Genomic DNA, 25,864 nt, shown 5'->3' with positions numbered 1-25,864 from the left:
GATGAATCGGAAACTGCATACCGACGGTAAAATGGTCCCTAAAGATGCAAAAGCGGCTTTTAGATACCGTTCGGAAGGAGAAGGAAGGACAACTTCGTATTCGGGAGGAAGCTGAAAAGCGGCTTTCATACTCTCAGCATCGTCGACGTCAAACTAGGACTCAGTAGAAGTGTACCAGAGCCCAGGGATGTCGGCAGGAGGCTGTGAAGAACTTGCTATCGCAAAACAAGAGAAGGTGAAGAGATTCAAAGGACAGAAAACCTACTGGCTGAATTATCGCCGGAACACAGACGCCGAAAAATGTGGAAGATGGGGAAGGACAAACGCCGGAAGAGAAAGCAAGTGGCGATGGGAAAGGAAGCTTACAAGAAAGAGGTCGCCGAAGGAGCAGGAAGGAGGAACGCCGCCGGAGCATAGACGAAGAGTGGCCGAAGAATTTGAAGACGAAATGTGCGAAGGCGACGACACACATGGGCTTATATTGTTGGGTTCTTCGGGCCGCGAAAACCGCTTTTTCGCGTCGCGGAAACCCCGAGTAACCCAAAGCCGTAGATCCGTGCAAAGATTCGTAAACAAAAACTTTTTCGAAAAACCTTTTTCTTGTACGAGTTTGTAAAACTTTAGATCTACACTAAAGTTAAGATTATACCTTTGATGCGCGCCCCACGCGAGTCCCGCTCGTCCAAATGATGCCGGATCTCAAGACCGTCAAGTGTCGGTCCTCTAGAAGTATCCACACGGACACACTAGATGGAGGTGACCAAAAACCAAGGTGTGCTAGCACCTATGTGGTTCGGCCAAGGGAGGAGGAGAGGGAGAGGGAGAGCTTGAGAGGAAGAACACAAGGAAGAAGAAGGAGTTACACCACTTGAATGGTAAAATGAATTCACACACCCACACAAAGTGGCCGGCCACTCTCAAAAAAACACCCAAATTAATTGCATTAATTGCAATTAATATGAAACCATTAAAGAGAATGGCTTTGTAACTTCCATGAGGTGGCACCCATGATGATGTGGAACATCATTATTGGTCCACCTAATGCCAACTCACCAATGAGGTGGCAAAAGGTCAAGTCAAAATTGACCTTTGGTCTTCCTTCTCAAGTCAAGTCAAACTTGACTCAATCTCTACCATGGTGGATCTAATCTAACCATTTGATTCGAGTCAACTTAAATTAATGAATCTAATTCATTAAATTAAATTGATCCAATGAGTCAAAATCAAAATTAGACTCATTGAACACATGAATCAACTTGAGTCGAACTCAAGTTAGCCCAATTAGGATTACTCTTAATCCAATTTGATTCATCAAATGAATCTAATCCTCTTGGTTCATCATATGAACCTAATCTCCATCTAATTGCCCTAAGTGTGTGACCCTATAGGTTCTTGTAATGTTGGCAATGCCCTAAACTCATTTAGGAGCATAAGTAATGAGCGGTATCTAGCAACACATCATTACTACCCAAGTTACAAGAATGTCGAGATCCGACATCACCTTGTGACTACCAATTGTGACTCCTCACAAAATAATGACAAGTGTCCTTCTATCCTAGACATCTAGATTGATCAATATGAGGCATAGACCATGTCATCCTCTAATCAATCTAAATCTTGAACTCCAAGTAGACTCACTCGATCAAATGAGCTCAACATCTAATGTTGACTCATTTGGGCATGGCCATGCACTTAGTGGTCTCACTCTATCAAGAATACCGATGTCGCTCCCGTCATATGGGAGGGATAGATCCCATCTACATCACTCACATCCCTCTACATAATTCGTTATATACCCAGTAATCGCCTTTATAGTCCATCCAGTTACGGGTGACGTTTGACGAAACTAAAGTACATAACTCCTTATGTAGGGATCCATGGTGACTTCAGGTCTAAGGACTAATAGTCATACTAATAGCCACATGAGAAAGTATATGACACTCATATAACAATCCATGATACTTTCTCATGGCGGGTCATTCAGTATACATTCTCTAATGCATACACATGTGTTAGCTTGATATCTCTATATCCATGACTTGTGAAATCAAGTCATCGAGCTGACCTACATGCTAGTCTTATTGTATTAACATTGTCCCTGAATGCTAATACTCGACTAGGAATGATTTAGAGTAGTGTTCCCTATATCATCTCACTATCGATTCAACTAATCGATTGATATAGGTATGAACCTTCTATTCAAGGACGCTATTATACTTAGTCTATTTGGCACTAATATAAATAAGTATAATAACCAAACAAATGCCTTTATTAATATACAAGAATATGATATACACGAGTCCATACAATCATCAAATGATTGGCTCTAGGGCTCTAACTAACAATCTCCCACTAGCACTAGTGCCAATCAGTATAGGCTCTAAGGCCTAAAGACCTAGTGTGACCATCATGCTTCCTCTGTGCCAAAGCCTTGGTTGCGATGTTAGCCTCTGTAGGTACTCTGCAAATCTTCACATCTCCTCTATCGATAATCTCTCGAATGAGATGGGCCGTAGTATGTGCTTGGTCCGCTGGTGTGAGCGAGGTTCGCCCGTGCTATAGCTCCATTGTTGTCACAATAGAGCTCAAGGGCAGTGATGCTAGGAACCACCCCAAGTTCAATGATGAACTCGGATCCAACGCCTCCTTTGCCTCGATGCAATATACTCGACTTCATTGTAGAATCAGCTCATATCTGCTTGAACTCTTCCGGTGACGACCACCATTAATGCAAAATACGAACCCCGACTGCGATCGGTAATCATCCTGATCGGTCTGAAAGCTGGCATCACCGTAACCCTTTACTTAGCTCATCATTGCCTCCATATATCAAGAAATATTCTTTAGTCCTTCGTAAGTACTTAAGAATATTCTTGACCGCTATCCAGTGACTTTCACCGGATCGATGGTATCTGCTCGTCATGCTCAAAGCATACAGATCAAGTCGAGTACATAACATGGCGTACATGATCGATCCTATGGCTGAGGCATAAGGGATCGATCCATGCGGTCTCTCTCCTCTCTAGAAGAGGGACCTTGAGTCTTCGAAGACTCACGCCATGTGACATCGGCAGAAATTCCTTCTTGGAATTCGCATGGCAAACCGAAGGAGTACCTGTACACTTAGGCCAAGGTTAAATCCATCTCAGGACCTATCTCTAACTTGTTGATCACGCCTAAACAACCTTGGGTCCAACAGCCATGTCTTGACAGATTGAAGCATAGGGATGTCCTTCCCAATGAGTAGTATGTCATCCACATACAATATGAGGAAGACAACTATGTCCCCTACAACCTTCTTGTAGACACAAGGCTCATCTTCGTTCTTGATGAAACCAAACTGTTTGATCGCATCATCGAATCGAAGATTCCAGCTCCGAGAAGCTTGCTTTAGTCCATAAATGGACCTATGCAGCTTGCATACTCTACTAGTATACTGTGGATATACAAAACCCTCAGGTTGTGTCATGTACACATCCTCGAGTAGGTTTCCATTCAGAAATGCGGTTTTGACATCCATCTGCCATATCTCATAGTCATGGTAGGCTGCAATAGCAAGCATGATTCGAATGGACTTAAACATCGCTACTGGAGAAAAGGTTTCATCATAGTCAATACCATGAATCTGCTTGAAACCTTTAGCTACCAAGCGACCCTTATAGATAGGTCCATCCATGTCAGTCTTTCTCTTAAAGACCCACTTACACCCAATGAGTTTTACCCCTTTAGGTGGATCAACCAAAGTCCATACTTGGTTGGTGTACATGGATTCCATCTCGGATCTCATGGCTTCTAGCCATTTCTCGGAATCTAGTCTCATCATAGCTTCTTGATAGGTGGTAGGCTCATCCTCTATGAGCACAATGTCGTCATGGTCAGACAAGAGAAATGAGTATCTCTCAGGCTGACGATGTACCCTATCAGACCTGCGAAGAGGTATGTCTACTTGAACTGGTTGTTGTTCCTCAACTCTTTGTGGAACAACATCATCCACAACACTTTGTGGTTCCAATTCAATTTCCATCGAGGCATCAGTGCTATTGTTCGCATCTTGAACTTCTTCAAGATCGAACGTGCTCCCACTAGTCTTTCTAGAAACAAAGTCCTTTTCTAGAAAGACCCCAGTCTTTGCCACAACCACCTTCTGCTGACTGGGAATGTAGAAGTAATATCCCTTAGTTTCCTTGGGATATCCGATAAAATAGCACTTGTCGGATTTGGGTCCTAACTTGTCTGAGACTTGACGTCGAACGTAAGCCTCACAACCCCAAATCCTCATGAAAGACACCTGGGCATCTCTCTCAGTCCATATCCTATATGGTGTCTTTATCACGGCCTTTGATGGAACTCGGTTGAGTATGAAAGCTGCCGTGTCTAGAGCATATCCCCATAGATATGTCGGAAGATCTGTGTGACTCATCATAGATTGTACCATATCTAATAAGGTACGATTCCTCCTTTCGGATACACCATTCCACTGTGGTGTTCCAGGAGGAGTGAGTTGAGATAAAATCTCATACTCAGCTAAGTAGTCACGAAACTCATGGCTTAAGTATTCACCACCTCGATCTGATCGAAGTACCTTAATACTCTTGCCAAGCTGGTTCTGTACTTCATTCTTGAATTCTTTGAACTTTTCAAAGGATTCAGACTTATGTGTCATCAAGTACACATAATAATCATCGATAAATGTGATGAAGTACCTATAACCGCCTCTAGCAGCGACATTGAAGGGCCACATACATCACTATGTATGAGTCCTAACAAATCAGTTGCTCTCTCGCTATGCCCACTAAAGGCGTCTTGGTCATCTTGCCTCGTAGGCATGACTCGATATCTCATATGATTCTAAATCAAATGAGTCCAAAACTCCATATGGAGTGGATAAGCGCTTGTCATTTATATGACCCAAGCGACAGAGCGGTAGGTTTGGTTCATGTCATTTGACTTGAATCTCTTGGTACTAATGTTATAGATAGGGCTCTCAAGGTCTAGAATATAGAGTCCGTTTATAAGTGGTGCACTACAATAGAACATATCTTTTAAATAAACAGAACAACATTTGTCTTTTATTATAAAAGAGTATCCTTTCTTGTCTAAACAAGAAATTGAAACTATGTTCTTAGTAAGAGCAGGCACATAACAACAATCATCTAAATTTAGTACAAGCCCAGAGGGCAGAGATAAGTTCCTACAGCAATAGAAGCAACCCGTGCTCCATTGCCTACTCGTAGGTCCACCTCGCCCTTTGCCAATGCTCTGCTATTTCTCAACGCTTACAAGTACAAATGTGAGAAGCACATTCAGGATCTAATACCCATGATGTAGAAATAGATAGATTGACTTCTATAACATATATACCAGTGGAAGTCTCACTTTGCTTCTTCTTAAGATCCTCCAAGTATACCTTGCGGTTCCTCTTCCAGTGCCCGGTGGAAGCAGGTAGCATCCTGGCGACCCCTCCTTTAGGCAGTTCCTTGCCTTTGCCCTTGGTTTGGGACTTTCCACCTTTGGGCTTGCCCTTGTGCTTCTGGACCATCGAATGGGCTTAACCTTCTTAAGGTTAATCTCAGCAGTTAGTAACATACTAACTTGGGCAGTGGCTTGTCAATCTCGTTCATGTTATAGTTGAGAACAAATTGAGTATAGCTATCTGGCAAGGGCAAGATCAGTGGCCAGCTCTTGGACAAGTGGGAACCCCAGTCTTTGTAGATTCTCTATGTACCCAATCATCTTGAGTACATAAGGACCTCGACATGCACTGAAACAATGCCTTCGAGATCTCAAATCTCTCATGCCTCGCTTGTCCTCGATATAGTTGGCAAAGATGCTCAACCATATCAAAGCGCCCATCAACTCATGTTGCTTCAGCTCCGAGTTCATGGTCGCGAGCATTAGGCAGGACACATAATGCGTCATCTTGATGCTTCTTGTAAGCATCTTTGTTTGGGGCATTGGCGGGAGGAGCCTCGGTATGGTGCTCGAGCGTCTTACGTTCTCGGTGAGAACTATTCTCGGTTCTGTGCAGTCCGGAAGTTTGCTCGTTGAGCTTGTCCTTCTCAAGGACGGATCGCAGGAGAAGGAATTCGTGTTTGACGTCATGGTTATCTACAACAAAATTTGCAGAAATAAATATCATATTATTTAAAAATCATTTAATTAGGCCTTTAATTAAATGATGCTCCCACTGAATTCTATAATTCTTGTGGGACAAGATCCACATCATACTAACCCTTGAGTTAGCTTTGGCTAATACGCCCAAGGCTTAGTATGATCGGTAGGTAACGATTACCAATTACATCTCTATGCAACTCTTGTTTATAGAATCAATATCCGCATTTATATTAAAACTCGAGTTAGCTTTGGCCGAGAGTTAATATAGATGTGATTTTGACCTATCTTTCCAACTATTGGAAGAATGCCTATAGTTGACTCGATCCACCCGAGTAACTATGAATAGTCAATCTAATTGAGTTTGTATTCACCCATGCGTTGATAGACGGGACCAAGATTGTCCCTCCGTACCCTACCAAGATAATATGTATTGCTCTGCTTTGGCAGATTCAACAATACATGTGATCGAGGTAGTGATAGGTATCACGGCACGGTTAGGCATTTAGAGTTGGTTCGATCTAGATCTAATCTAATCGAGAAGGATGCATCTTGTGCACGACTTAGATCTAATCTAATCGTAAGGGTGCATCATGTGCACGACTTAGATCTAATCTAATCGTTAAAGCACTAATTAATTAATTAATTATTAAACATGCATCAAATACATAACAATTAATTAATTAATTAATCTATTTGTGATTTAGTCATGACCCTACTACGATCTTCTCAAGCCAATGAGAAGATCGATTGGTCAACCTAGGGTCAACAGCTTCTCCAAGCGCCTCCCTTTGACCACCTTGTGTTGCTCGTGCCCACCTCGGAACTCCATCTCGTGTGGACCCTCCACCGCTCCAATTTGTACATTACAATTTGAAACTCAAGTTACATTCGAGTCTAAATCTAATTTACAACAAGAATATAAGAGAAGGCACGACGCGCAGGTCGCGAATAAATAAAACATACAACACGCAGGCCGTATTATGAATTACAACACAGCCAATCATATTGGGTTTTTGGGCCATGACTATCACAAAATTTATATATAATTCAAAATTATATATTTTCATAATTTTCTATAATTTTAAAATTAATTTTTAAAATTTTTACGAGTAAAATTTCCCGGCGGTCCCGTTTAGCGGTTTCGGGCGCAATCGCGGAACGGATCCCCTTGCGGGGCCCAGGGGCAGCGCCCCTACCCGCGATCTAACCATCGCGAGGGTTCCTTTGCGATCCAACAGCGCCTAAACCCGCTGTCCCAAAATGATTTGGGCCGAGACATTGTCGTTTCGGAAAAATCTTCCCGGCGGGTTCGTTTTTAGCGATTTCGGGTGCAATCGCGGAGCAAATCCCCTTGCGGGGTTAGGGGCAGCACCCCTACCCACGATCTAACCATCGTGAGTTGCTCCTTTGTGATCTAATGGCACCCGACCCCACTGTCCCAAACGAATTTGGGGCAAAACGAAGCCGTTTAAAAGAAAACTTTCCGGTAGCCGAAGCCTACAAGTGCCGAGACACTTGTGCTTCGCTTCTACGGAAAAATTACTCATAAAAACTCTAAAAACTCAATTTTTACAGAAAATCACAGAAGGTATATTTTTCATAAAAATACAAACGAAATCGTACATGTCTTTGCACGTGGCTCTGATACCGCTTTTTCGCGTCGCGGAAACCCCGAGTAACCCAAAGCCGTAGATCCGTGCAAAGATTCGTAAACAAAAACTTTTTTGAAAAACTTTTTTCTTGTACGAGTTTGTAAAACTTTAGATCTACACTAAAGTTAAGATTATACCTTTGATGCGCGCCCCACGCGAGTCCCGCTCGTCCGAATGATGCCGGATCTCAAGACCGTCAAGTGTCGGTCCTCTAGAAGTATCCACACGGACACACTAGATGGAGGTGACCAAAAACCAAGGTGTGCTAGCACCTATGTGGTTCGGCCAAGGGAGGAGGAGAGGGAGAGGGAGAGGGAGAGCTTGAGAGGAAGAACACAAGGAAGAAGAAGGAGTTACACCAGTTGAATGGGAAAATGAATTCACACACCCACACAAAGTGGCCGGCCACTCTCAAAAAAACACCCAAATTAATTGCATTAATTGCAATTAATATGAAACCATTAAAGAGAATGGCTTTGTAACTTCCATGAGGTGGCACCCATGATGATGTGGAACATCATTATTGGTCCACCTAATGCCAACTCACCAATGAGGTGGCAAAAGGTCAAGTCAAAATTGACCTTTGGTCTTCCTTCTCAAGTCAAGTCAAACTTGACTCAATCTCTACCATGGTGGATCTAATCCAACCATTTGATTCGAGTCAACTTAAATTAATGAATCTAATTCATTAAATTAAATTGATCCAATGAGTCAAAATCAAAATTAGACTCATTGAACACATGAATCAACTTGAGTCGAACTCAAATTAGCCCAATTAGGGTTACTCTTAATCCAATTTGATTCATCAAATGAATCTAATCCTCTTGGTTCATCATATGAACCTAATCTCCATCTAATTGCCCTAAGTGTGTGACCCTATAGGTTCTTGTAACGTTGGCAATGCCCTAAACCCATTTAGGAGCATAAATAATGAGTGGTATCTAGCAACACATCATTACTACCCATGTTACAAGAATGTCGAGATCCGACATCACCTTGTGACTACCAATTGTGACTCCTCACAAAATAATGACAAGTGTCCTTCTATCCTAGACATCTAGATTGATCAATATGAGGCATAGACCGTGTCATCCTCTAATCAATCTAAATCTTGAACTCCAAGTAGACTCACTCGATCAAATGAGCTCAACATCTAATGTTGACTCATTTGGGCATGGCGATGCACTTAGTGGTCTCACTCTATCAAGAATACCGATGTCGCTCCCGTCATATGGGAGGGATAGATCCCATCTACATCACTCACATCCCTCTACATAATTCGTTATATACCCAGTAATCGCCTTTATAGTCCACCCAGTTACGGGTGACGTTGTACTAAAGTAAATTACATAACTCCTTATGTAGGGATCCATGGTGACTTCAGGTCTAAGGACTAATAGTCATACTAATAGCCACATGAGAAAGTATATGACACTCATATAACGATCCATGATACTTTCTCATGGCGGGTCATTCAGTATACATTCTCTAATGCATACCCATGTGTTAGCTTGATATCTCTATATCCATGACTTGTGAGATCAAGTCATCGAGCTGACCTACATGCTAGTCTTATTGTATTAACATTGTCCCTGAATGCTAATACTCGACTAGGAATGATTTAGAGTAGTGTTCCCTATATCATCTCACTATCGATTCAACTAATCGATTGATATAGGTATGAACCTTCTACTCAAGGACGCTATTATACTTAGTCTATTTGGCACTAATATAAATAAGTATAATAACCAAACAAATGCCTTTATTAATATACAAGAATATGATATACATGAGTCCATACAATCATCAAATGATTGGCTCTAGGGCTCTAACTAACATATATGCTTCGGGGTCGGCCGACTGGAGCCATCCTATCTAGGTCGTGGAAACCTAGGCTGAGATCTGACCGTTGAATTTGAACTGCCAAACGTCACATCACAGTCGATATCCACCTGTCACGTCAGGCGTGCGACAGTAGTGGGTAGGACACGTGGCGCATCGCTATGGGTTGATATTTAATGACTGCATGGAAGCATGCTCAGCCTTAATGAGCAAAGATTTGCACGATTTCCTAAAGATCTGGGTGACGTAAGCCTGGCTCGCGCTTGCCCAAGACAGTCCAAGCAAAGATTTCACAAGTACAAACCTTCGTTGTACCGATCAGATTGAGGGAGCATACCTATGGCCGAACGACAAGCTTCGACTAGACTTGAGGGGGAGGCACATGCAAAGATTTCACAAGTACAAACCTTCAATAGGCCGATTGGCAAGGAGCGGTCGCATCCTGATCAGAAACCACATAGCGTTGAAGGCCGATCGGGTGGAAGACTGCTCAGACAAATTGTCCTATCAGTCGGACTTACAACCTCCTTCGACTAGACTTGAGGGGGAGGCATGTGATACAGTGATAATGAGAGGCCCACCCCTACGACCACGGTGGAGGTCAAAGGAGGTCAAAGTCATGGCAGTCAACGTGTAGATGGCATCGTCCGGCCGGGCAAAGCATGCCCCAATCGTGGAGAAGACTCCGACTCGCCGTCGCCTTTGCTACAAAGAGAAGTTAACCAACTGACGCTCAAGGGAGACGACGTACAGAAGCTAAGCCGAGCGGCTACCTCGCTCGGCCTGGTAGCACGCCTCGACAATAACTTAGTGGACCTTCGGTCGAGCAGACATACACTGAGGAATAGCGAGGTTTTGGCCGACCGGACGGGGCACCAAAGCGGCGGAAGGCCGACTGAGCGGTCAACCCGCTCGGCCTAGCGTGCGTACATGCTTGGACCCCCCTTTACTGACAAGTCTTTTCAAGGAAAGTTTTGTGAAGCGTGCTCACCTTGGAAAGCATGTGCGCACGCTACCGAAGCTCTATATGAAGGGGGGTCCAAGCATCGACGGAGGTATGCAATATTCACCGTTTGCACTACAGTCTTCTTGTTGCCCCGCTTTATACTCCATCGCCGGTGATTGACTTGAGCATCAGAGGGCCAACGTCGGGGACTCCTCTGACTCGGCACTGACGTAGTTTGTGTTGCAAGTCCGAGCGGAGTCTACGTGTGGTCAGCGGGAGCGCCACATCCCCGACTTTCCATCTCTTCGACTTTCGAACAGGATCAACTATCATATTCCTATATCATTTGAAAAAAAAAGTGCAAAATAATATATGAGTTGAAGCCTCTATTATTACTGCATACATTACAGAGGACGTAACAACTTTTGCATCATATTATTTTAAGTCCCACATTCAGAGCAAAAGGTGAAGACTAGGAAGAAATGATAAGAGTTCTATTGATCCTAATTTCAACTCGTTCTTAATTTTTAACTATTTTGGTCGACCAAGTGAATCATGTAAGCAAAAATACTTAACTAATCAAGAATAACAGACAACTCATATATATATTTTACTACATTATCCAAAAGTATCATCATATTATGAGTTAATATATAATTTTTATTTTTTATGTTTCTTACATTGTAACTTTTAGTGTTATAATTTATTTTTTTTATGATAGTATTTTTAAAAACTTATATTCTGAATTATCAACATAAAAATTTGATCGCTTATGCATGTAAGATTTGAGATTATGAATTTGCGATCAATTAATTTTCATCACATATTTATAATAAAATCGTCGATGAAAATTAAAATTTATCGTAAAATTTATGATGAACTTTTATAATTTCGTGACAAAATCTAGTGACGGTAGATTGATGATGAATTTTTTTCATCATACAATTTTGTAATGACTTTTTTTTAAATTCATTTTAGTTTTTTTTTTTTTTTTTTTTTTTTTTTTAGGTGTAGTATGTGGCTCAGGACAGCTCTCACGTGGCGCCGTCTCCAGGTAAAAATCATATATAATGAGAGAGAGAGATGGGAGGTAGGGAATGTGGTGTCAATGTTGATGCATGCATGGTAGTCCTTTGCAGGCAAGTGTGTCCAACGTGGCAAGCGATGGGGCCCATTGACCCCGTTGCATTTGTTAGAAAATCTTTACATGTGTATGTGGATCTTTAGTATTGATTCACGAATGTATCCGGTTAATTATTTCGATGATGATTCAATGTCTTGAATCAATGAAATTTGATATGGTGATGTGTATTTTGTTTCATTTTATATTTTTGATTTTCTTTTTCAATTATCGATGTACCCTTTCAAGTAAGAGATATACTTTTTTTAGTATCGTCGTTAAAGACCTAATCTCATCGGTCAATGAAATATCCTTTCGGATATTGACATATCGCCTTTAAGTAAAATTATCCCTAAGGATAAGAGTATTAAGGTCAAGGTGAAGGCTAGACATTCTTTTCTTAAGATGATATTGTCCCACTCAGCTGTTTACGATTTATTGACAATCGTCTCTCAAAATATAATGACTTGCATCTCGAAATAGGAGTACTCTAAATTTCGAACATTGTCGAACTTTTGAAGCTTTGAAACTCCTAAGAATGGAGAGAGAGAAGAGAGTTCAAGAGGAGAATTCACAATTTGAAAATTGAGTAGAACGAATAAAGTTTATTTTATAGAGATGAAGGATTACTCTTGAAAGGTTTCTTCCAAGAGGTGAAAAGATATGAGATGTCTTTTTTCTTAAATCTTTTCACTTAAACTTTATCATTATAATTAATTAATTTAATTAATTAATCTAATTAATTATTTATATTTAATCTATTATAAATATTAATTAATCAATTAATTAATATCACAATCATAAATGTTTTAATCAATCAATTAATTAATAAAAAAATCATCATAATTCCATATCCTACGATAGTTCCATATATTCGAGTTAGTGTTCATCCATAAATTCAACTTATGTATGAATCAAACTTCCGTTCAATCATATCGATCAAATTTTTATTAAACATTAATTTCTTATTTCCTCGAGAGATTAATTTACAATGATCTACTCATGAAATAATTGTCTTATTCCTATTAATAATCAAAAACTAATTTTTCAACGGCATTTACTTTCTAGGTTTGGTTTCTTCCTCTGAGAATGGAATGGAGACAAAGGTCAACCAGCATTTAACGCAGAGGTTGTACTACTCATCTCATCTACCAGTATTAATTAATTCTACCACTCGAGTGAAATAATGAACATAAATATTCACGCGACCTTCTTACTCTGCACTGGTCACAAACTCAGTGCGTGAGCTGAAATTGGATGCTTGTCATTCAAAGTGTTTTGGACTCATGTACCTAATGCAGTGAAGAAAAGAAAGAGATCTAGCACACTGCAGTTGTTTAGTGAGCGAATTTGATTTGAAGAATTTTGTTGTTGAAAGTTAATTATATATTCAAGCAAACCTTTCATCTTTAACTACAAATTGAGCTAGACAATGCAAGACATCCTTCAAAAGGGATATGAAAAGAGTACAAGAATATATAGAGGAATTCCTTTACCACACACCACACTTGCATTTGAACTATACTGACCTATTTGATTGTTAACATTCATAGCCCCTTGAGCACGTGCATGCAATTAGTTCCTCCTATACCTTGATTTTCTAGCTCCATCATTTGATGAGAGAATGTTTTTCCATTGTTTCACAACCTCTGTGACTTTGAGCTTGTGTTTGGAGACAAAATCACTTCATGTCTTATTCCTTTTTACAATTTGTGTCTATCTCAACTTTAAAAGAGTATATGCAATTATATGTTCCTATCGAAGTAAAAAATAAAAATAAAATAAAGGGTGTCTTGTCTCTATGTGTATGTTTTGGAGTATGAGGTGTCTTGTCTCTTTGTGCATGCCTTGTCTTTGCGTGCATGTTTATAAGAGTTGATTAAAATCTGACTAAATTTATTTATTTATGGAAATATTTTATATAATTGACTTCTTAAATAGTCTGATTAATCTTACTTTTTATATTTTCTTTATAAATATAATTATTTTATATTCACAGTGTGCCGATGGGGTCTGAACATGGAGGTACGTATATAGTTGAATGAATAATGTAATTGCACATGGGCTACTTGTGTACAATCAACAAGGGTTCTGACCTCTTCTTATACAGCAGGATAATTAAGTGAAATAGCTTTGGATAGAAAAGTAGGAGATGATGCAGCAGCTCTATCCATTACTTTTTCTACATTTCAATCTTCAGTGAGTGAGGTATGCTATTTCTCTTTCTCTTTCACTTTCTGGATTATTGTTTACTTCTGGTATGCATAAACTTGGGCATGGCAGATATTAAGGTGGCTAGAAAAGTAGGGATGATATGCAAACTCTTTTCTTTTTTAATTATAGAAGAAGATCTGAACAAACTCAAATACCATTCAACTATTTTGTAGATCTTCTTCCTCAAAATGTCTGATCTATCAATTCAATTTGGGTAAAGATATATTTAAAGAAGAAAGCTTTATAAAATCTAGAAAAACAGATTGGTTTACTGGTCCAAGTTATTAAAAAAATTTCAAGTTTATAAATATTTAATTTTATAGATTAATATACGACGATGTTCATACATCTATAAAATTTATACAAAAATAATTTATAAAATAGAATAATACAACTAGAGAATCGGTGAGAGTAGAAAGAAAGATTTAAATTTATAAAATAAAATTATCGTGCCTATAAAAAATATAAATTCAAATTTATAAAAAAAAACAAAAAAAGGTTGGACCTAAACATTTTTTTATAGAATTATTTTTAAATTGCATGTACATATTTACTACTTCAATTGCATTGTCAATCGGTCATTTCAGTTCTAAACCAGATTTGTTTGACTTGAGAATTTTTCAAATGAAAAAGATACATCCTACGTCAATTAAATTTAAATTATTGGACAAGATCAAATAAAATAGAAAATTTTAATTTTTCAAATCAGTTTATGGAAAAATTGAAAGATGCCCTTATTTATAATTTTTTAAACAAATATAATTAATATTGGGTAAAAAATAAAATTTTAAACAAATATAATTAATAAAAATTATTATTTAAAATTTTTTAATCATGTTCATAAAAGAATAAATTTTATTTAAATTTATAAAAGAATATTTTTTTAAAAAAAATATTTAATAATATAAAAATATGACATCCATAAATTTATAAGATTTTTTTTTTATAATTTCCTAAAATTATTTAACACAATAAGGAAATAATTGCAACCAATAAAACTAAAAAAATAATTTAAATTTGTAGAAAAAGAATTTGATAATCTCCATTGATAAAATTTTGAATTTATAAGATATAATTAATCATATCCTTAAATAAATTTAAATTTCATAAAATAATTTATAATTTTTATTTAATTAACAAATAATCCGTGCATACATTTTTAACACCCTTTTGATATATATATATTTTTTAAAATACAGATTTTTTAATGTTATTTTTTCTCATTCAGATCTATTAGAGAAACTGTCAATAATATTTGATTAATTAGTTATTGTTGTGCAAGTTTGGCTAGCCACTATCTCAACTATCTCAATGCAATATGATTTTTTCCCCATAAATTCTTCTTCTGATATTCTTTCGCATAAAATTCATTTAAGATGTTTAATCAATCTTATCAAGTACTCTTGTTACTTCTTTACAATTAATTTCTGGTATAAAGACTCTCTTTTTCTCATAAGGGAAAACAGAAGTTGATAAGAATGCAAGCATAGGCCGTAAGTATTCCAAGACAAATTTTGAGCTGACTTTGAGTAGTTGATTCATCCGTCTCAAGAAATGGCAGTGGTCCTAGAGTTTTTTGTTAAAATATTTCTTAGAAAATTATCTGTTTTTATCGAGGGAGAGATAGGTAAAGTACTAGGGGTTAAAAAAGAAATTGAGAGACTTCATAGCAAATTATCAAGAATCAGAATCTATATTCAAGATGCAGAAAGAAGAAGCCATAGAGATTCTGCGATCGACAATTGGGTGAAGGAATTAAAAGACGTCATGTATGATGCAGAGGACATATTTGATCGTTGCTTGATCGAAGGTGGAAGATTATTAGAAGCTCAGCCATCTGCTTCTTCAGGAGGACACTTGAACTTCTGCAGAAACATTTGTGATGAAATAAGAAGAGTTAATGATAGACTCAACGAAATCAATGATGATAATAATGTTGTACGCAGGTTAGTAGAAGAAAAACACGAAGGCCGCCTAGTACAAACGTCATCTTTTACCTCTCCAACACATGTGGCGACGGATATTGTAGGGACACAAATTTTTGATGTCACCCAAAACTTAATTTCGAAGATAGAGGAAAGCAAAAAAGAGTGCACTGTGTTGGGAATTTCTGGGATGGGCGGAATAGGCAAGACTACTCTAGCACAAAAAATATTCAACGATGAAATGGTGAAAAAACAATTTCCAAACAGAGTGTAGTTACATGTATCCAAGGATTACTCTGAGATTGAGATACTCAAACAGGTACTGAGAGGAGTAGGAGGAAATGATGTTGGTGTTGAAACTAAAGCAGAAGTTGAAGGCAGACTTGATCCTCTTCTTTCAGGAAGTTTGCTTCTTGTGCTGGATGATATATGGAGTGCAAACGTGTGGAGAGAGTTGCTCAGAAATCCCATTTTGAAGGGTTCATGTAGGAGTGTTATCTTATTTACCACTAGGCATGAAGTTGTGGCAAGAGAAATGAGAGCAGATTATGTTCACCCTGCTGAGAAAATAGACGAAGGCAGTGGTTGGGAATTAATTAGAAAGATTGTTTTTGGAGATGGGGAGGATGCAATAATTTCTGAATTGGAAGAAGTTGGTATGGAAATTGTCAGAAAATGTGATGGTCTTCCTCTGGCAATCAAAGTGATGGCTGGTGTTTTATTTCACAAGGAAAGGACTAAGACGGAGTGGAAAAAAGTTGTTGAAAGTGATTTATGGTTTAGGAAAGAGATCAAACTATCCAATGCTTTATACTTGAGCTATGAGGATTTGCCCAATCACCTCAAACAATGCTTTCTTAGTTGTGCTTTCTACCACGGCATATCACATCGATCTGACATAATCAGACTGTGGGTGGCCGAAGGGTTTGTCATTGAAGAATTAGATAGTTTGATGGAAGTTACTGCAAAAGACTACTACAAAGAACTTATTGCAAGAAACCTTTTGCAAATTGACCAAAGATTTGAAGATGGTAGACTATTTGTTATGCATGGTGTTTTGCGATCTTTTGGGGAAAAATTGATGGAAGAGGAAGGGATTATTATTAGTGGTGATCCATATAGAAGTACAAATTCTTTGACAAAGATAAATTCTTCGACAAAGATTCGTCGTTTGTCCATCTCAAACCAAGTTGATGTGTTATCTCTTCCCCACATGATAATAGAGCAAAAGTGTTTAAGAACCCTACACCTGGTTAATTGCCCTCAAATCAAACTGATCGAGGATCATGTATTTTTAAAAGGCTAAAGCGACTCAGAGTCGTGAATTTGTGTGATACATCCATAGACAGCCTCCCAGATTCTCTTGTAAAATTGTCTCATCTAAAATACTTGAATCTTGATGGAACAAAGATTAGAAAGCTTCCTGAATCCATTAAGGATCTGGCAAACCTGCAAACTTTGTGTCTCTCGGGGTGTAAATCACTGCATGAACTTCCAGATGGCATCACAAGGTTGAGCAATTTGAGGTGCCTTCGAATTTTGAGTACTCCACTCACCCATTTTCCAAAGGGATTTGGGAAGTTGAAAAATCTCAACAATCTTGCCGGATTTTTCGTAGGCCATCGTGACTCCATGAGCATGATGGAAGGTGGTTGTGACTTGGACGAGTTGCAATATTTGTGCAACCTAAATGATCTGGTTATTAGTAAATTGGAAAGGGCAAGGACGACAAACTTTGTGCTTGAGAACAAAACATTTCTTAGGATACTGACTCTTGGATGGACAATGAACAATAATGAAAACAATGATGAGCAAAGCAGTGAGGCAGAGAGGATATGCAAACAACTCAGTCCTCCAGCGACCCTAGAAGGTCTCTCCATCGACAATTTCCCCGGTCGACAGTTTCCAGACTGGATGGTGTCAACTTCATTGGCTGACCTAACATTTTTGGCTCTTGACAAATTTCCATCATGTCGAGAAAACAAGTAAATAAATTACTTGTATTATATTCACACTACAAAGACACTACAACACTTTTGAAGATCACTCATAATTTTAGAGAGGAAAAAAAAGGAAGATGAAGAACAACTTTCAACTTAAAGACTCGATACTTTTATTTTTCGTTGGATGATAAAACAAGAATGCAGGGGGAGTATTTATAGTACTCACCATACAAGATACATAGTTGATCAAAAAACTAAATTCTATCTACCAAGAAATTTTATCTCTATCCATTGGATGAGAGAAATACTCTCAACCATACATTTTAATTCTTATCAATTAAATTCTATCTATTGAATGAGAGAAATACTCTCAACCACACATTCTAATTTCTATCTGTTAAATCTTATTCATTGAATGAGAAAGAATAATCCCATCTATATTTTTATGTTTATCTGTTAACGAGTTGATATTGATCTTCAACACTCCCCCTCAATACCAACCCTTTGTATTGTGCTGAGTTGATAACGGAACATCTTAAATTTGTTGGCGTTTAATCCTTTTGTAAGCACGTCCGCAACTTGATTATCTGTACTGATTTGTCTCATCTCAATTTCTCCTTGCAGAACTTTTTCTCTGATAAAATGATAATGAACTTCAACATGCTTAGTTCTTGCATGAAAGATTGGATTTTCTGCCAAACAAATTGCTGATTGATTGTCACAATATGCTGGAACTGCATAATCTACTGGTTGATGTAGATTATTCATTAGTTGTATTATCCATGTGCTCTCTTGAGCTGCCATTGCTGCTGCTCGATACTCAGCTTCAGTAGTTGACAATGATACAGTTGGTTGTCTCTTGCTGCACCACGAGATTGTTCCAGAACCAAGCTTGAATACATAACCAGTTGTTGATCTTCTTGTGTCACAATCTCCTGCATAGTCAGCATCGCAGTAGCCAACTAACTTGCAGTCTTCATTTCTTTTGTACAAAAGGCCATAATCAATTGTGCTCTTTACATATCTTAATATTCGTCGAGCTGCTTCTAAATGAGGCTTCTTTGGATTTTGCATATACCGACTTATCACACTGACTACATAAGAAATATCAGGTCGAGTTAAGGTTAAGTAGATGAGACTGCCTACCAATTGTTGATACATAGTTGCATCTTCTAAACTTTTCCCTTCATGTGCACATATTCTGATATTTGGCTCCGTGGGTGTCGAAATCGGCTTGCATTCGAGCATTCCAAACTTTTTCAACAAGTCTTTGGAATATTTTTGTTGACAAAGAAATATTCTATTTTGTATGCGATCAATCTCTAAACCAAGAAAGTGCTTAAGTTGCCCAAGTTCCTTCATTTGAAAGCGAACTGATAAATTCTCCTTTGTTTGAAGAATTTCTTCTTTGTCATCACCTGTTATGACTAGGTCATCCACATATACTAACACGATAGCTAATTTTCCTTTATTTGTTTTGATAAATAAGCTGGAATCTGCAGATGTTACTAAATAACCACTTTGAGTTAGAAATTCAGCAATTTTACCATACCACGCTCTAGGTGCTTGTTTCAATCCGTAGAGTGCTTTCCATAGCTTACACACATATTCAAGATGATGTTGGTTCTGAAAACCTATTGGTTGGATCATATAAATTTCCCGATCCAATTCTCTATGAAGAAAAGCATTCTTCACATACATCTGTCATAGATTCCCGTCTTTGTTGGCTGCAAGTGCAAGAAGGATTCGTACAGTTCTAAGTTTTGCCACTGGACTAAATGTTTCATCATAGTCTAGTCCATACTGTTGAGAGAAACCACGAGGTACCAATCGTGCCTTGTACCTCTCGATTGACCCATCTAGACGACGCTTTATTTTGAAAACCCACTTGCAAGAAATGGGCTTCACATCTCTTGGTTTTGGTAAGAGATCCCAAGTTTGATTTTGCTGCAGTGCATCAATCTCTTCTTTCATAGCTATCACCCACTCAGGACTTTGCGACGCTTCTTCAAATGTCTCAGGCTCTGTTGCTTCTTCAACTATGGCTGCATTTGCATATTTTGGATTTGGCCTTCGTGTTCTGTTTGACCTTCGGAGTTGAGATTGTGGAGTTAATTCTTCCATTTCACTAGGTCTCTCTTCTTCATTTGGTTGTTGATATATGCCGGTTTGTCAAGGACTCTGAGCCACTCCTTGTTCAATATCATTGTCATTTGGATCTCCTGATTCATCTGAACTTGGTTGAAGTTGAACAATATGCTCTCCCATCTTTTGTTGCAATTTGTCTTCGAGGTCTTTAGAATCTAACAACACCTCCTTAACGGGATTCCACCAAGAAGATGCTTCATCAAACACTACATTTCGTGAAGTGTAACATCTTTCACTTGTTGGATCGCAACATTTCCACCCCTTTCTTTGGCTATCATATCCCACAAAGATACATCTAATAGCTTTCTTGTCGAACTTGGTTCGTAAGTGATCAGAAACAAATACATAACATACGCAACCAAATACTCGAAGGTAGCTAACTATAGGTTTTATGTTCCATAATTTCTCAAAAGGTGAAATGAATTCTAACCTTGGTTGAGGAAGTTTGTTAATGACAAAAGTTGCAGTCCTCATTGCTTCAGCCCAAAACCGTCCAGGTACATTCTTGTCGTGCAACATACTCCGACAAACTTCTGCAAGATGTCGGTTCTTTCTTTCTGCTACACCATTCTGCTGTGGTGTGTTGGCACATGTGTACTGATGGTATATTCGACTTTCTCTTAAGTATTGGGAGAACTCTCTTGAGCTATATTCTCCCCCGTTATCTGTGCGTAGACAACAGATCTTTGTTCCCAATTCTCCTTCGACTGACTGTTTGAACTCTTTAAACTTGGAAAATGTATCAGATTTTTCTTTCATAAATAAGATCCAGACATACCTTGAGAAGTCATCAATGAATGTCACCATGTACCACATACCGCCGATTGATGGTTTCTTAACGGGTCCGAATACATCAGAGTAGACTAACTCTAATGGTTCCTTTGCTTTAAACTTTGACTCTTGATATGGTAATTGGTGTGCTTTACCATATTGACATCCCGCACATACCATGTCTGTTCGTATGTCTAGTTGAGGAAGCCCCTTAAGCATTGACTTCTTCATCATCATGTTTAACTTGGAATAGTTAACATAACCTAATCTCATATGTCATATGTCTGATGTTTCACTTTTCCTTGTCTTGTCTATATATGCAGACTTTGCTGACATCACGTAGACCGACTCCAGTCGTTGCCCCTCCATTATCGGTGTTTCTGATATTTTGAGATTTTGATATACCTTTACATCTTCAGGACCAAATAGAACATAGTGACCTGATGATGTTAGTTGAGACACAGATAATAAATTTTTCTTCATTCCTGGGACATGATAGATATCTTGAAGTGACACCTGATTAGAGTTATATCGGGGCGTAATTATTATCTTACCAATATGAGCTATTGGTAACCTTGAGTTGTTGGCTGTCACCACCATACGAGCTCCTTTGTATTCGGACAAGTTTTGTAGCTTTTCTTTATCACCTGTCGTGTGATTTGAGCAGCCTGAATCTACGATCCAATCATTTTTGTAGTTAATCTTGTCTGACATTGTTGTAAAAGCTACTTCATTTTCCTCTGTAGCGAACAAGGCTTCAGCATCCCAGTCATCTTCGCTATTCTCCTTAGGATTAGAGGTAGCAGTATTACTCTGAACAAACTTTTTCTTGGCCCAGCAATCTTTTGCCATGTGGCCCACCTTCCCACAATTGTAACACTTGCCAATAAACTTTCTATTATTGGCATGATTCTGTGGGGCTCTTCTTGGATGATGACCTTCATTGCCTTGATAATTCTTTACTTTGTCACCATCCTTTTTAGATCCATCACCAGCATATCGTTTGAAGTTGCCCTTACTTTTATTGGTGTAGAGCGGTTCCTCCTCACCCTTTAGTGAGACTTCTCCCATTTGCTTAGCCATAGCTTCTTGGCCTGCAAGTAAATTTTCAAACTCAAGAAGTGATGGTTGTGTTGGCCATCCTTGTATAGCAGCAACAAATCCTCGATATTCTGGTTTCAAACCATGGATAATTATTCTCTTTATCCTGGTTTCCCCAACAGGAGCTTCTGGATCTAATTCTGAAATTTCGCGACATATCGACTTTACCTTGTGAAAGTATTGGGCAATTGTTTTGTCACGTTGCTCTATTGCTAGTAGCTCATTCTCCAGGAGTTGCAATCTTGCATCATTCTTCTTTGGAAAGAGTGTAGCAAAGGTATCTCATACTTCCTTTGGTGTTTTGGCATCTCGGATGTGCTCCAACATTTCTTCTTCAATTGTGATTTTTAAAGCAAACATTGCTTTACCTGCTTTGATCCTCCATTTTCGCAAGATGCCATTAGCATCTTCTGCTGGTTGCATGACTTCACTACCACCAACAACCTCCCAAAGATCCTGACCTTGTAGGTAGGACTCCATATATGTTGTCCACGTGTTATAGTTTTTGTTGTTGAGTTTCTTAACTCCTCCTACTATTTGAAGGTCGCCCATTGTGTCAGAAAGATTTTGATTATAACGAACAAGTTTGATGAACAACCTTGTACAATATAAACCTCCTCACGATTCAAGATAACTCCACCAAGAACAATCCCTGATCGTTCAGCTCTGATACCAATTGTCGAGAAAACAAATTGGATTATAAACAAGTAAATAAATTACTTGTATTATATTCACACTACAAAGACACTACAACACTTTTGAGGATCACTCATAATTTTAGAGAGGAAAAGAAAAGGAAGATGAAGAACAACTTTAGACTCTATACTTTTATTTTTTGTTGGATGATAAAACAAGAATGCAGGGGGAGTATTTATAGTACTTACCATACAAGATACATAGTTGATCAGAAAATTAAATTCTATCTACCAAGAAATTCTATCTCTATCCATTGGATGAGAGAAATACTCTCAACCATACATTTTAATTCTTATCTAAATTCTATCTATTGAATGAGAGAAATACTCTCAACCACACATTCTAATTTCTATCTGTTAAATCTTATCCATTGAATGAGAAAGAATACTCCCATCTATATTTTTATTTTTATCCGAGTTGGTATTGATCTTCAACACATCAGGTACGGCGCTGCCTCCATTGGGCCAACTACCCAATCTTAAAATCCTACACATTGAAGGAGGAGAAACAATCAAGAGTATTGGGCCTGAATTCCTAGGTCGCAGAACGCCTGCATTCCCAAAACTCGAGTATCTTGCCTTCGATAGCATGCGTAATTGGGAAGAATGGGTATTACGTCTGGCACATGATGTTGTGGCTCCTATCGAGGATGTTCATGCAAGCAACCTCAATTTGTTTCCTAATTTGGAAAAATGCTACTTCTACCACTGCCCAAAGCTGAAAAATAGCATCCTTCCACCAACCAGGCTTTTGCAAATTAATGGCTGTCCAAATTTAGAATCTATGGAGAAGGTCGGCATGCTGCAGTTGCGAAAATTTGAAGTTGTTCTCCCCTCTGAAATAAAACAGCTTCCACAGTGGATATCAAGCCTGATTAATATGACTTTGCAAAGTTTGCAACTATTGAACATGCAATGCAATTCACTTGTACTAGATAGTTGCCGTAAAGGGAAGCAAAATTGGCACATCATTCAACACATTCCAAAAGTTATTATTCATAGCATCGGTCTTGAAACACGCTTATTGCGGAGTAAGGACGGATACCAATACCAAATAAAAGATGAGCTTGGAACTAGTTTCATCACCCCTTAGCTTGTAAGTCCTTTGATCATCAATTTTCTGAGTTTAGCTTGTTTTATACTTTTCAATATTGTTGGGAAAAGAAACTTTTGTACAACTATTTTATTCTATGGGCAGGATCAATAAAATTTCCATGGCTAATTGTTTCCTTCATTATGATCAAGGTTAGTAACTAATTAATGGTGGATTTTATAATATCATCACAAATCAAATGTACTTATTTCTTCTTTATTATTTCTACTTGAAGGTCGCTTGTTGGAATTGGTGACCAAGGCGCATATTTCCACTAGATCCCATTAGTGTTTGGTGTGGTACTACTTCTATATATCTATATATAATTTATCCTCGAAGTCCAGTGTTAATTTGCAAGCTTGCATCCTATTGTCTTTTATTTGTTAAAGCGACTCTTTTGAAGAAACAGATTATTGCGTTTGTATTAAGAATCAATGCTTTGGATTGTGTATTGTAACATGTGAGCTACTTATTTGTGTTTACTTTCTCATATATACTTTGGATGGTACATATCAAAAGGTGATTGTCTTAGGATATTTCTTAAATATAACAAAGAGCACGCATGATAAAAATGTTTCGGATGCACATGAGAGATCATAGTTCGGTCCTTCTGGGGCATACATCGGCATTGAATTTAGTGGAAAAAATGTATTGGGCAGCCTCAGTTGAAGTACCCATATACAAAAAAAAAAAAAAATTAGAAGTTTGCCCTCACAAGCAGCGTACCCACTTCAATATTGGAACGACCTTATAGGGACAGTAAAGATTGCGAAGATCAACTGTCGACGTATTGTTGTGAGCATTTTTGGACGTACCTAGTGGACAAATCAGGGGAGAGGACCATCCAATTTCAGGACTAATCAGGTGAAATCTGGACACTTGGATTATTAAAAAAATAAAATGTAATGGGGAGAAAATTGAATTAAGAGCTTGTGCAAAGTGATGTAAAGTGATGTGATGCCTCCTTGCTCCCTTTGCGTGGTGGCTATCCAAGAAGCTGCTTAAGGGAGAGCATTGGTCAACATGTGTAGAGGACCTTCAAAACAACTTCAACAGCCAGGCCATGAAGATGATTGACCGGATCAAACTCTCTCCAACCAACTTCCTCAATTGGTCTGACCTTTTGGTGCACTACAAGAAAATATTTGAATAGTTATAAAATTAGCGGCAGAATTTTAATCCGTCACAATTTAATAGGATTTTCTTGATAGAATTAGAAATCAATTAGTAATTACTGATGGATTATAATTCAGTCGTATTTATTGATTGAATTTGGATTTCGTCGGTACTTATGTCAAATACCGACTGAAATTGGTTTCAGTCGGTATTAGGATTCCGACGGAATACAGATTCTGTAGGTATTTATTGATGGAATTTGTATTCTGTCAATATTTACCAACGGAATTTGTATTCTGTCAGTACGTTTGCACCAAAAATTCTAGTGCATTTTCCCTTATCCAAATACCGATCGAATTTGGATTCAGTCGATAATTTGGATTCTAACTAATTCCAAATTCTGTTGGTATATACCAACTGAATACAGATCTGTCAGTAATTATCGAGATGATTTATATTCTGTTAGTACAATTTGCCCTAAAATTCATATGCCCGTCAAATACTAACTGAATTTGGATTCAGTCGGTAATTTGGGTTCTGATGGAATCTAAATGCCATGGGTGAATATCGACAGAATTAAAATTTTGTCAGTAATTTTTTGACTAAATATAAATTTCGTCGGTATTCACCGCCCTAATTCCCGTTCCCAAATCATTCTCTTCTCGATGTGTGATTTCTCTATTCCTCTTCAACTCTCGTCGACGACGCGACTTCTCTCTGACACATCTCTTCTGTTCGACTCCTCTCTAGCTCCGGTAAGCTCTGTGGCTCCCCTCTTGCTTTGTTGGCCGGTCGCGATTGGCTTGCTCAAGGCCCCTTGGTTGTGAGCTTGGTCGACCGCGGCCCCTTAGCCGCAAGCTTGGCTAGCCACGGTCGCCTTGCTCACCGCCCCTTGGTCGCGAGTTTGGCCAGCCACTGCCAGCTAGCTTACGGCATCTAGACCGAGCTTCGTCGACCACAACCAAGTTGCTCTCCGCCATCTTGGCCCTGGTCGACATGGGGATGGTCCTGTGGCTGCTGTGAGCTCAGCCCCAGTTAGTTCGGTCTAGATTGAAAAAAAAAATCCAATTGTTGATTTAAAATAACTTGATATTGCATACCACGATAGTTTCTATGTATGAATTTCCTTATATTGATGTATGGCATGCTTAGTTAATACATGAAATCATGTGTGTAGTACCTCT

The 25,864-nt window shown here is 38.5% G+C and overlaps 3 protein-coding genes across 3 annotated transcripts; 1 reads left to right on the top strand and 2 right to left on the bottom strand.

The window, feature by feature from the left end:
- Positions 1 to 187: 187 nt before the first annotated feature.
- LOC122050312 (putative disease resistance RPP13-like protein 1) lies at positions 188 to 17,802 on the top strand. The gene is made up of 4 exons (XM_042611230.1): positions 188 to 450; positions 11,563 to 11,608; positions 16,133 to 16,937; positions 17,159 to 17,802. The coding sequence occupies exons 1-4, from the start codon at positions 188 to 190 to the stop codon at positions 17,800 to 17,802; spliced, it is 1,758 nt and encodes a 585-aa protein (XP_042467164.1).
- A 431-nt stretch (positions 17,803 to 18,233) lies between these two features.
- Positions 18,234 to 19,457, bottom strand: LOC122050311 (uncharacterized mitochondrial protein AtMg00810-like). The gene has a single exon (XM_042611229.1). It carries the CDS (start codon positions 19,455 to 19,457, stop codon positions 18,234 to 18,236), a length of 1,224 nt encoding a protein of 407 aa, XP_042467163.1.
- Positions 19,458 to 19,460: 3 nt separating this feature from the next.
- Positions 19,461 to 19,880, bottom strand: LOC122050310 (uncharacterized mitochondrial protein AtMg00820-like). The gene has a single exon (XM_042611228.1). The coding sequence runs from the start codon at positions 19,878 to 19,880 to the stop codon at positions 19,461 to 19,463; it is 420 nt and encodes a 139-aa protein (XP_042467162.1).
- Positions 19,881 to 25,864: the final 5,984 nt, after the last annotated feature.

This window comes from Zingiber officinale, chromosome 3A (assembly GCF_018446385.1).
Source record: "Zingiber officinale cultivar Zhangliang chromosome 3A, Zo_v1.1, whole genome shotgun sequence".
NCBI classification, from domain to species: Eukaryota; Viridiplantae; Streptophyta; class Magnoliopsida; order Zingiberales; family Zingiberaceae; genus Zingiber; species Zingiber officinale.
This window is presented reverse-complemented; position numbering and strand designations above follow the sequence as displayed.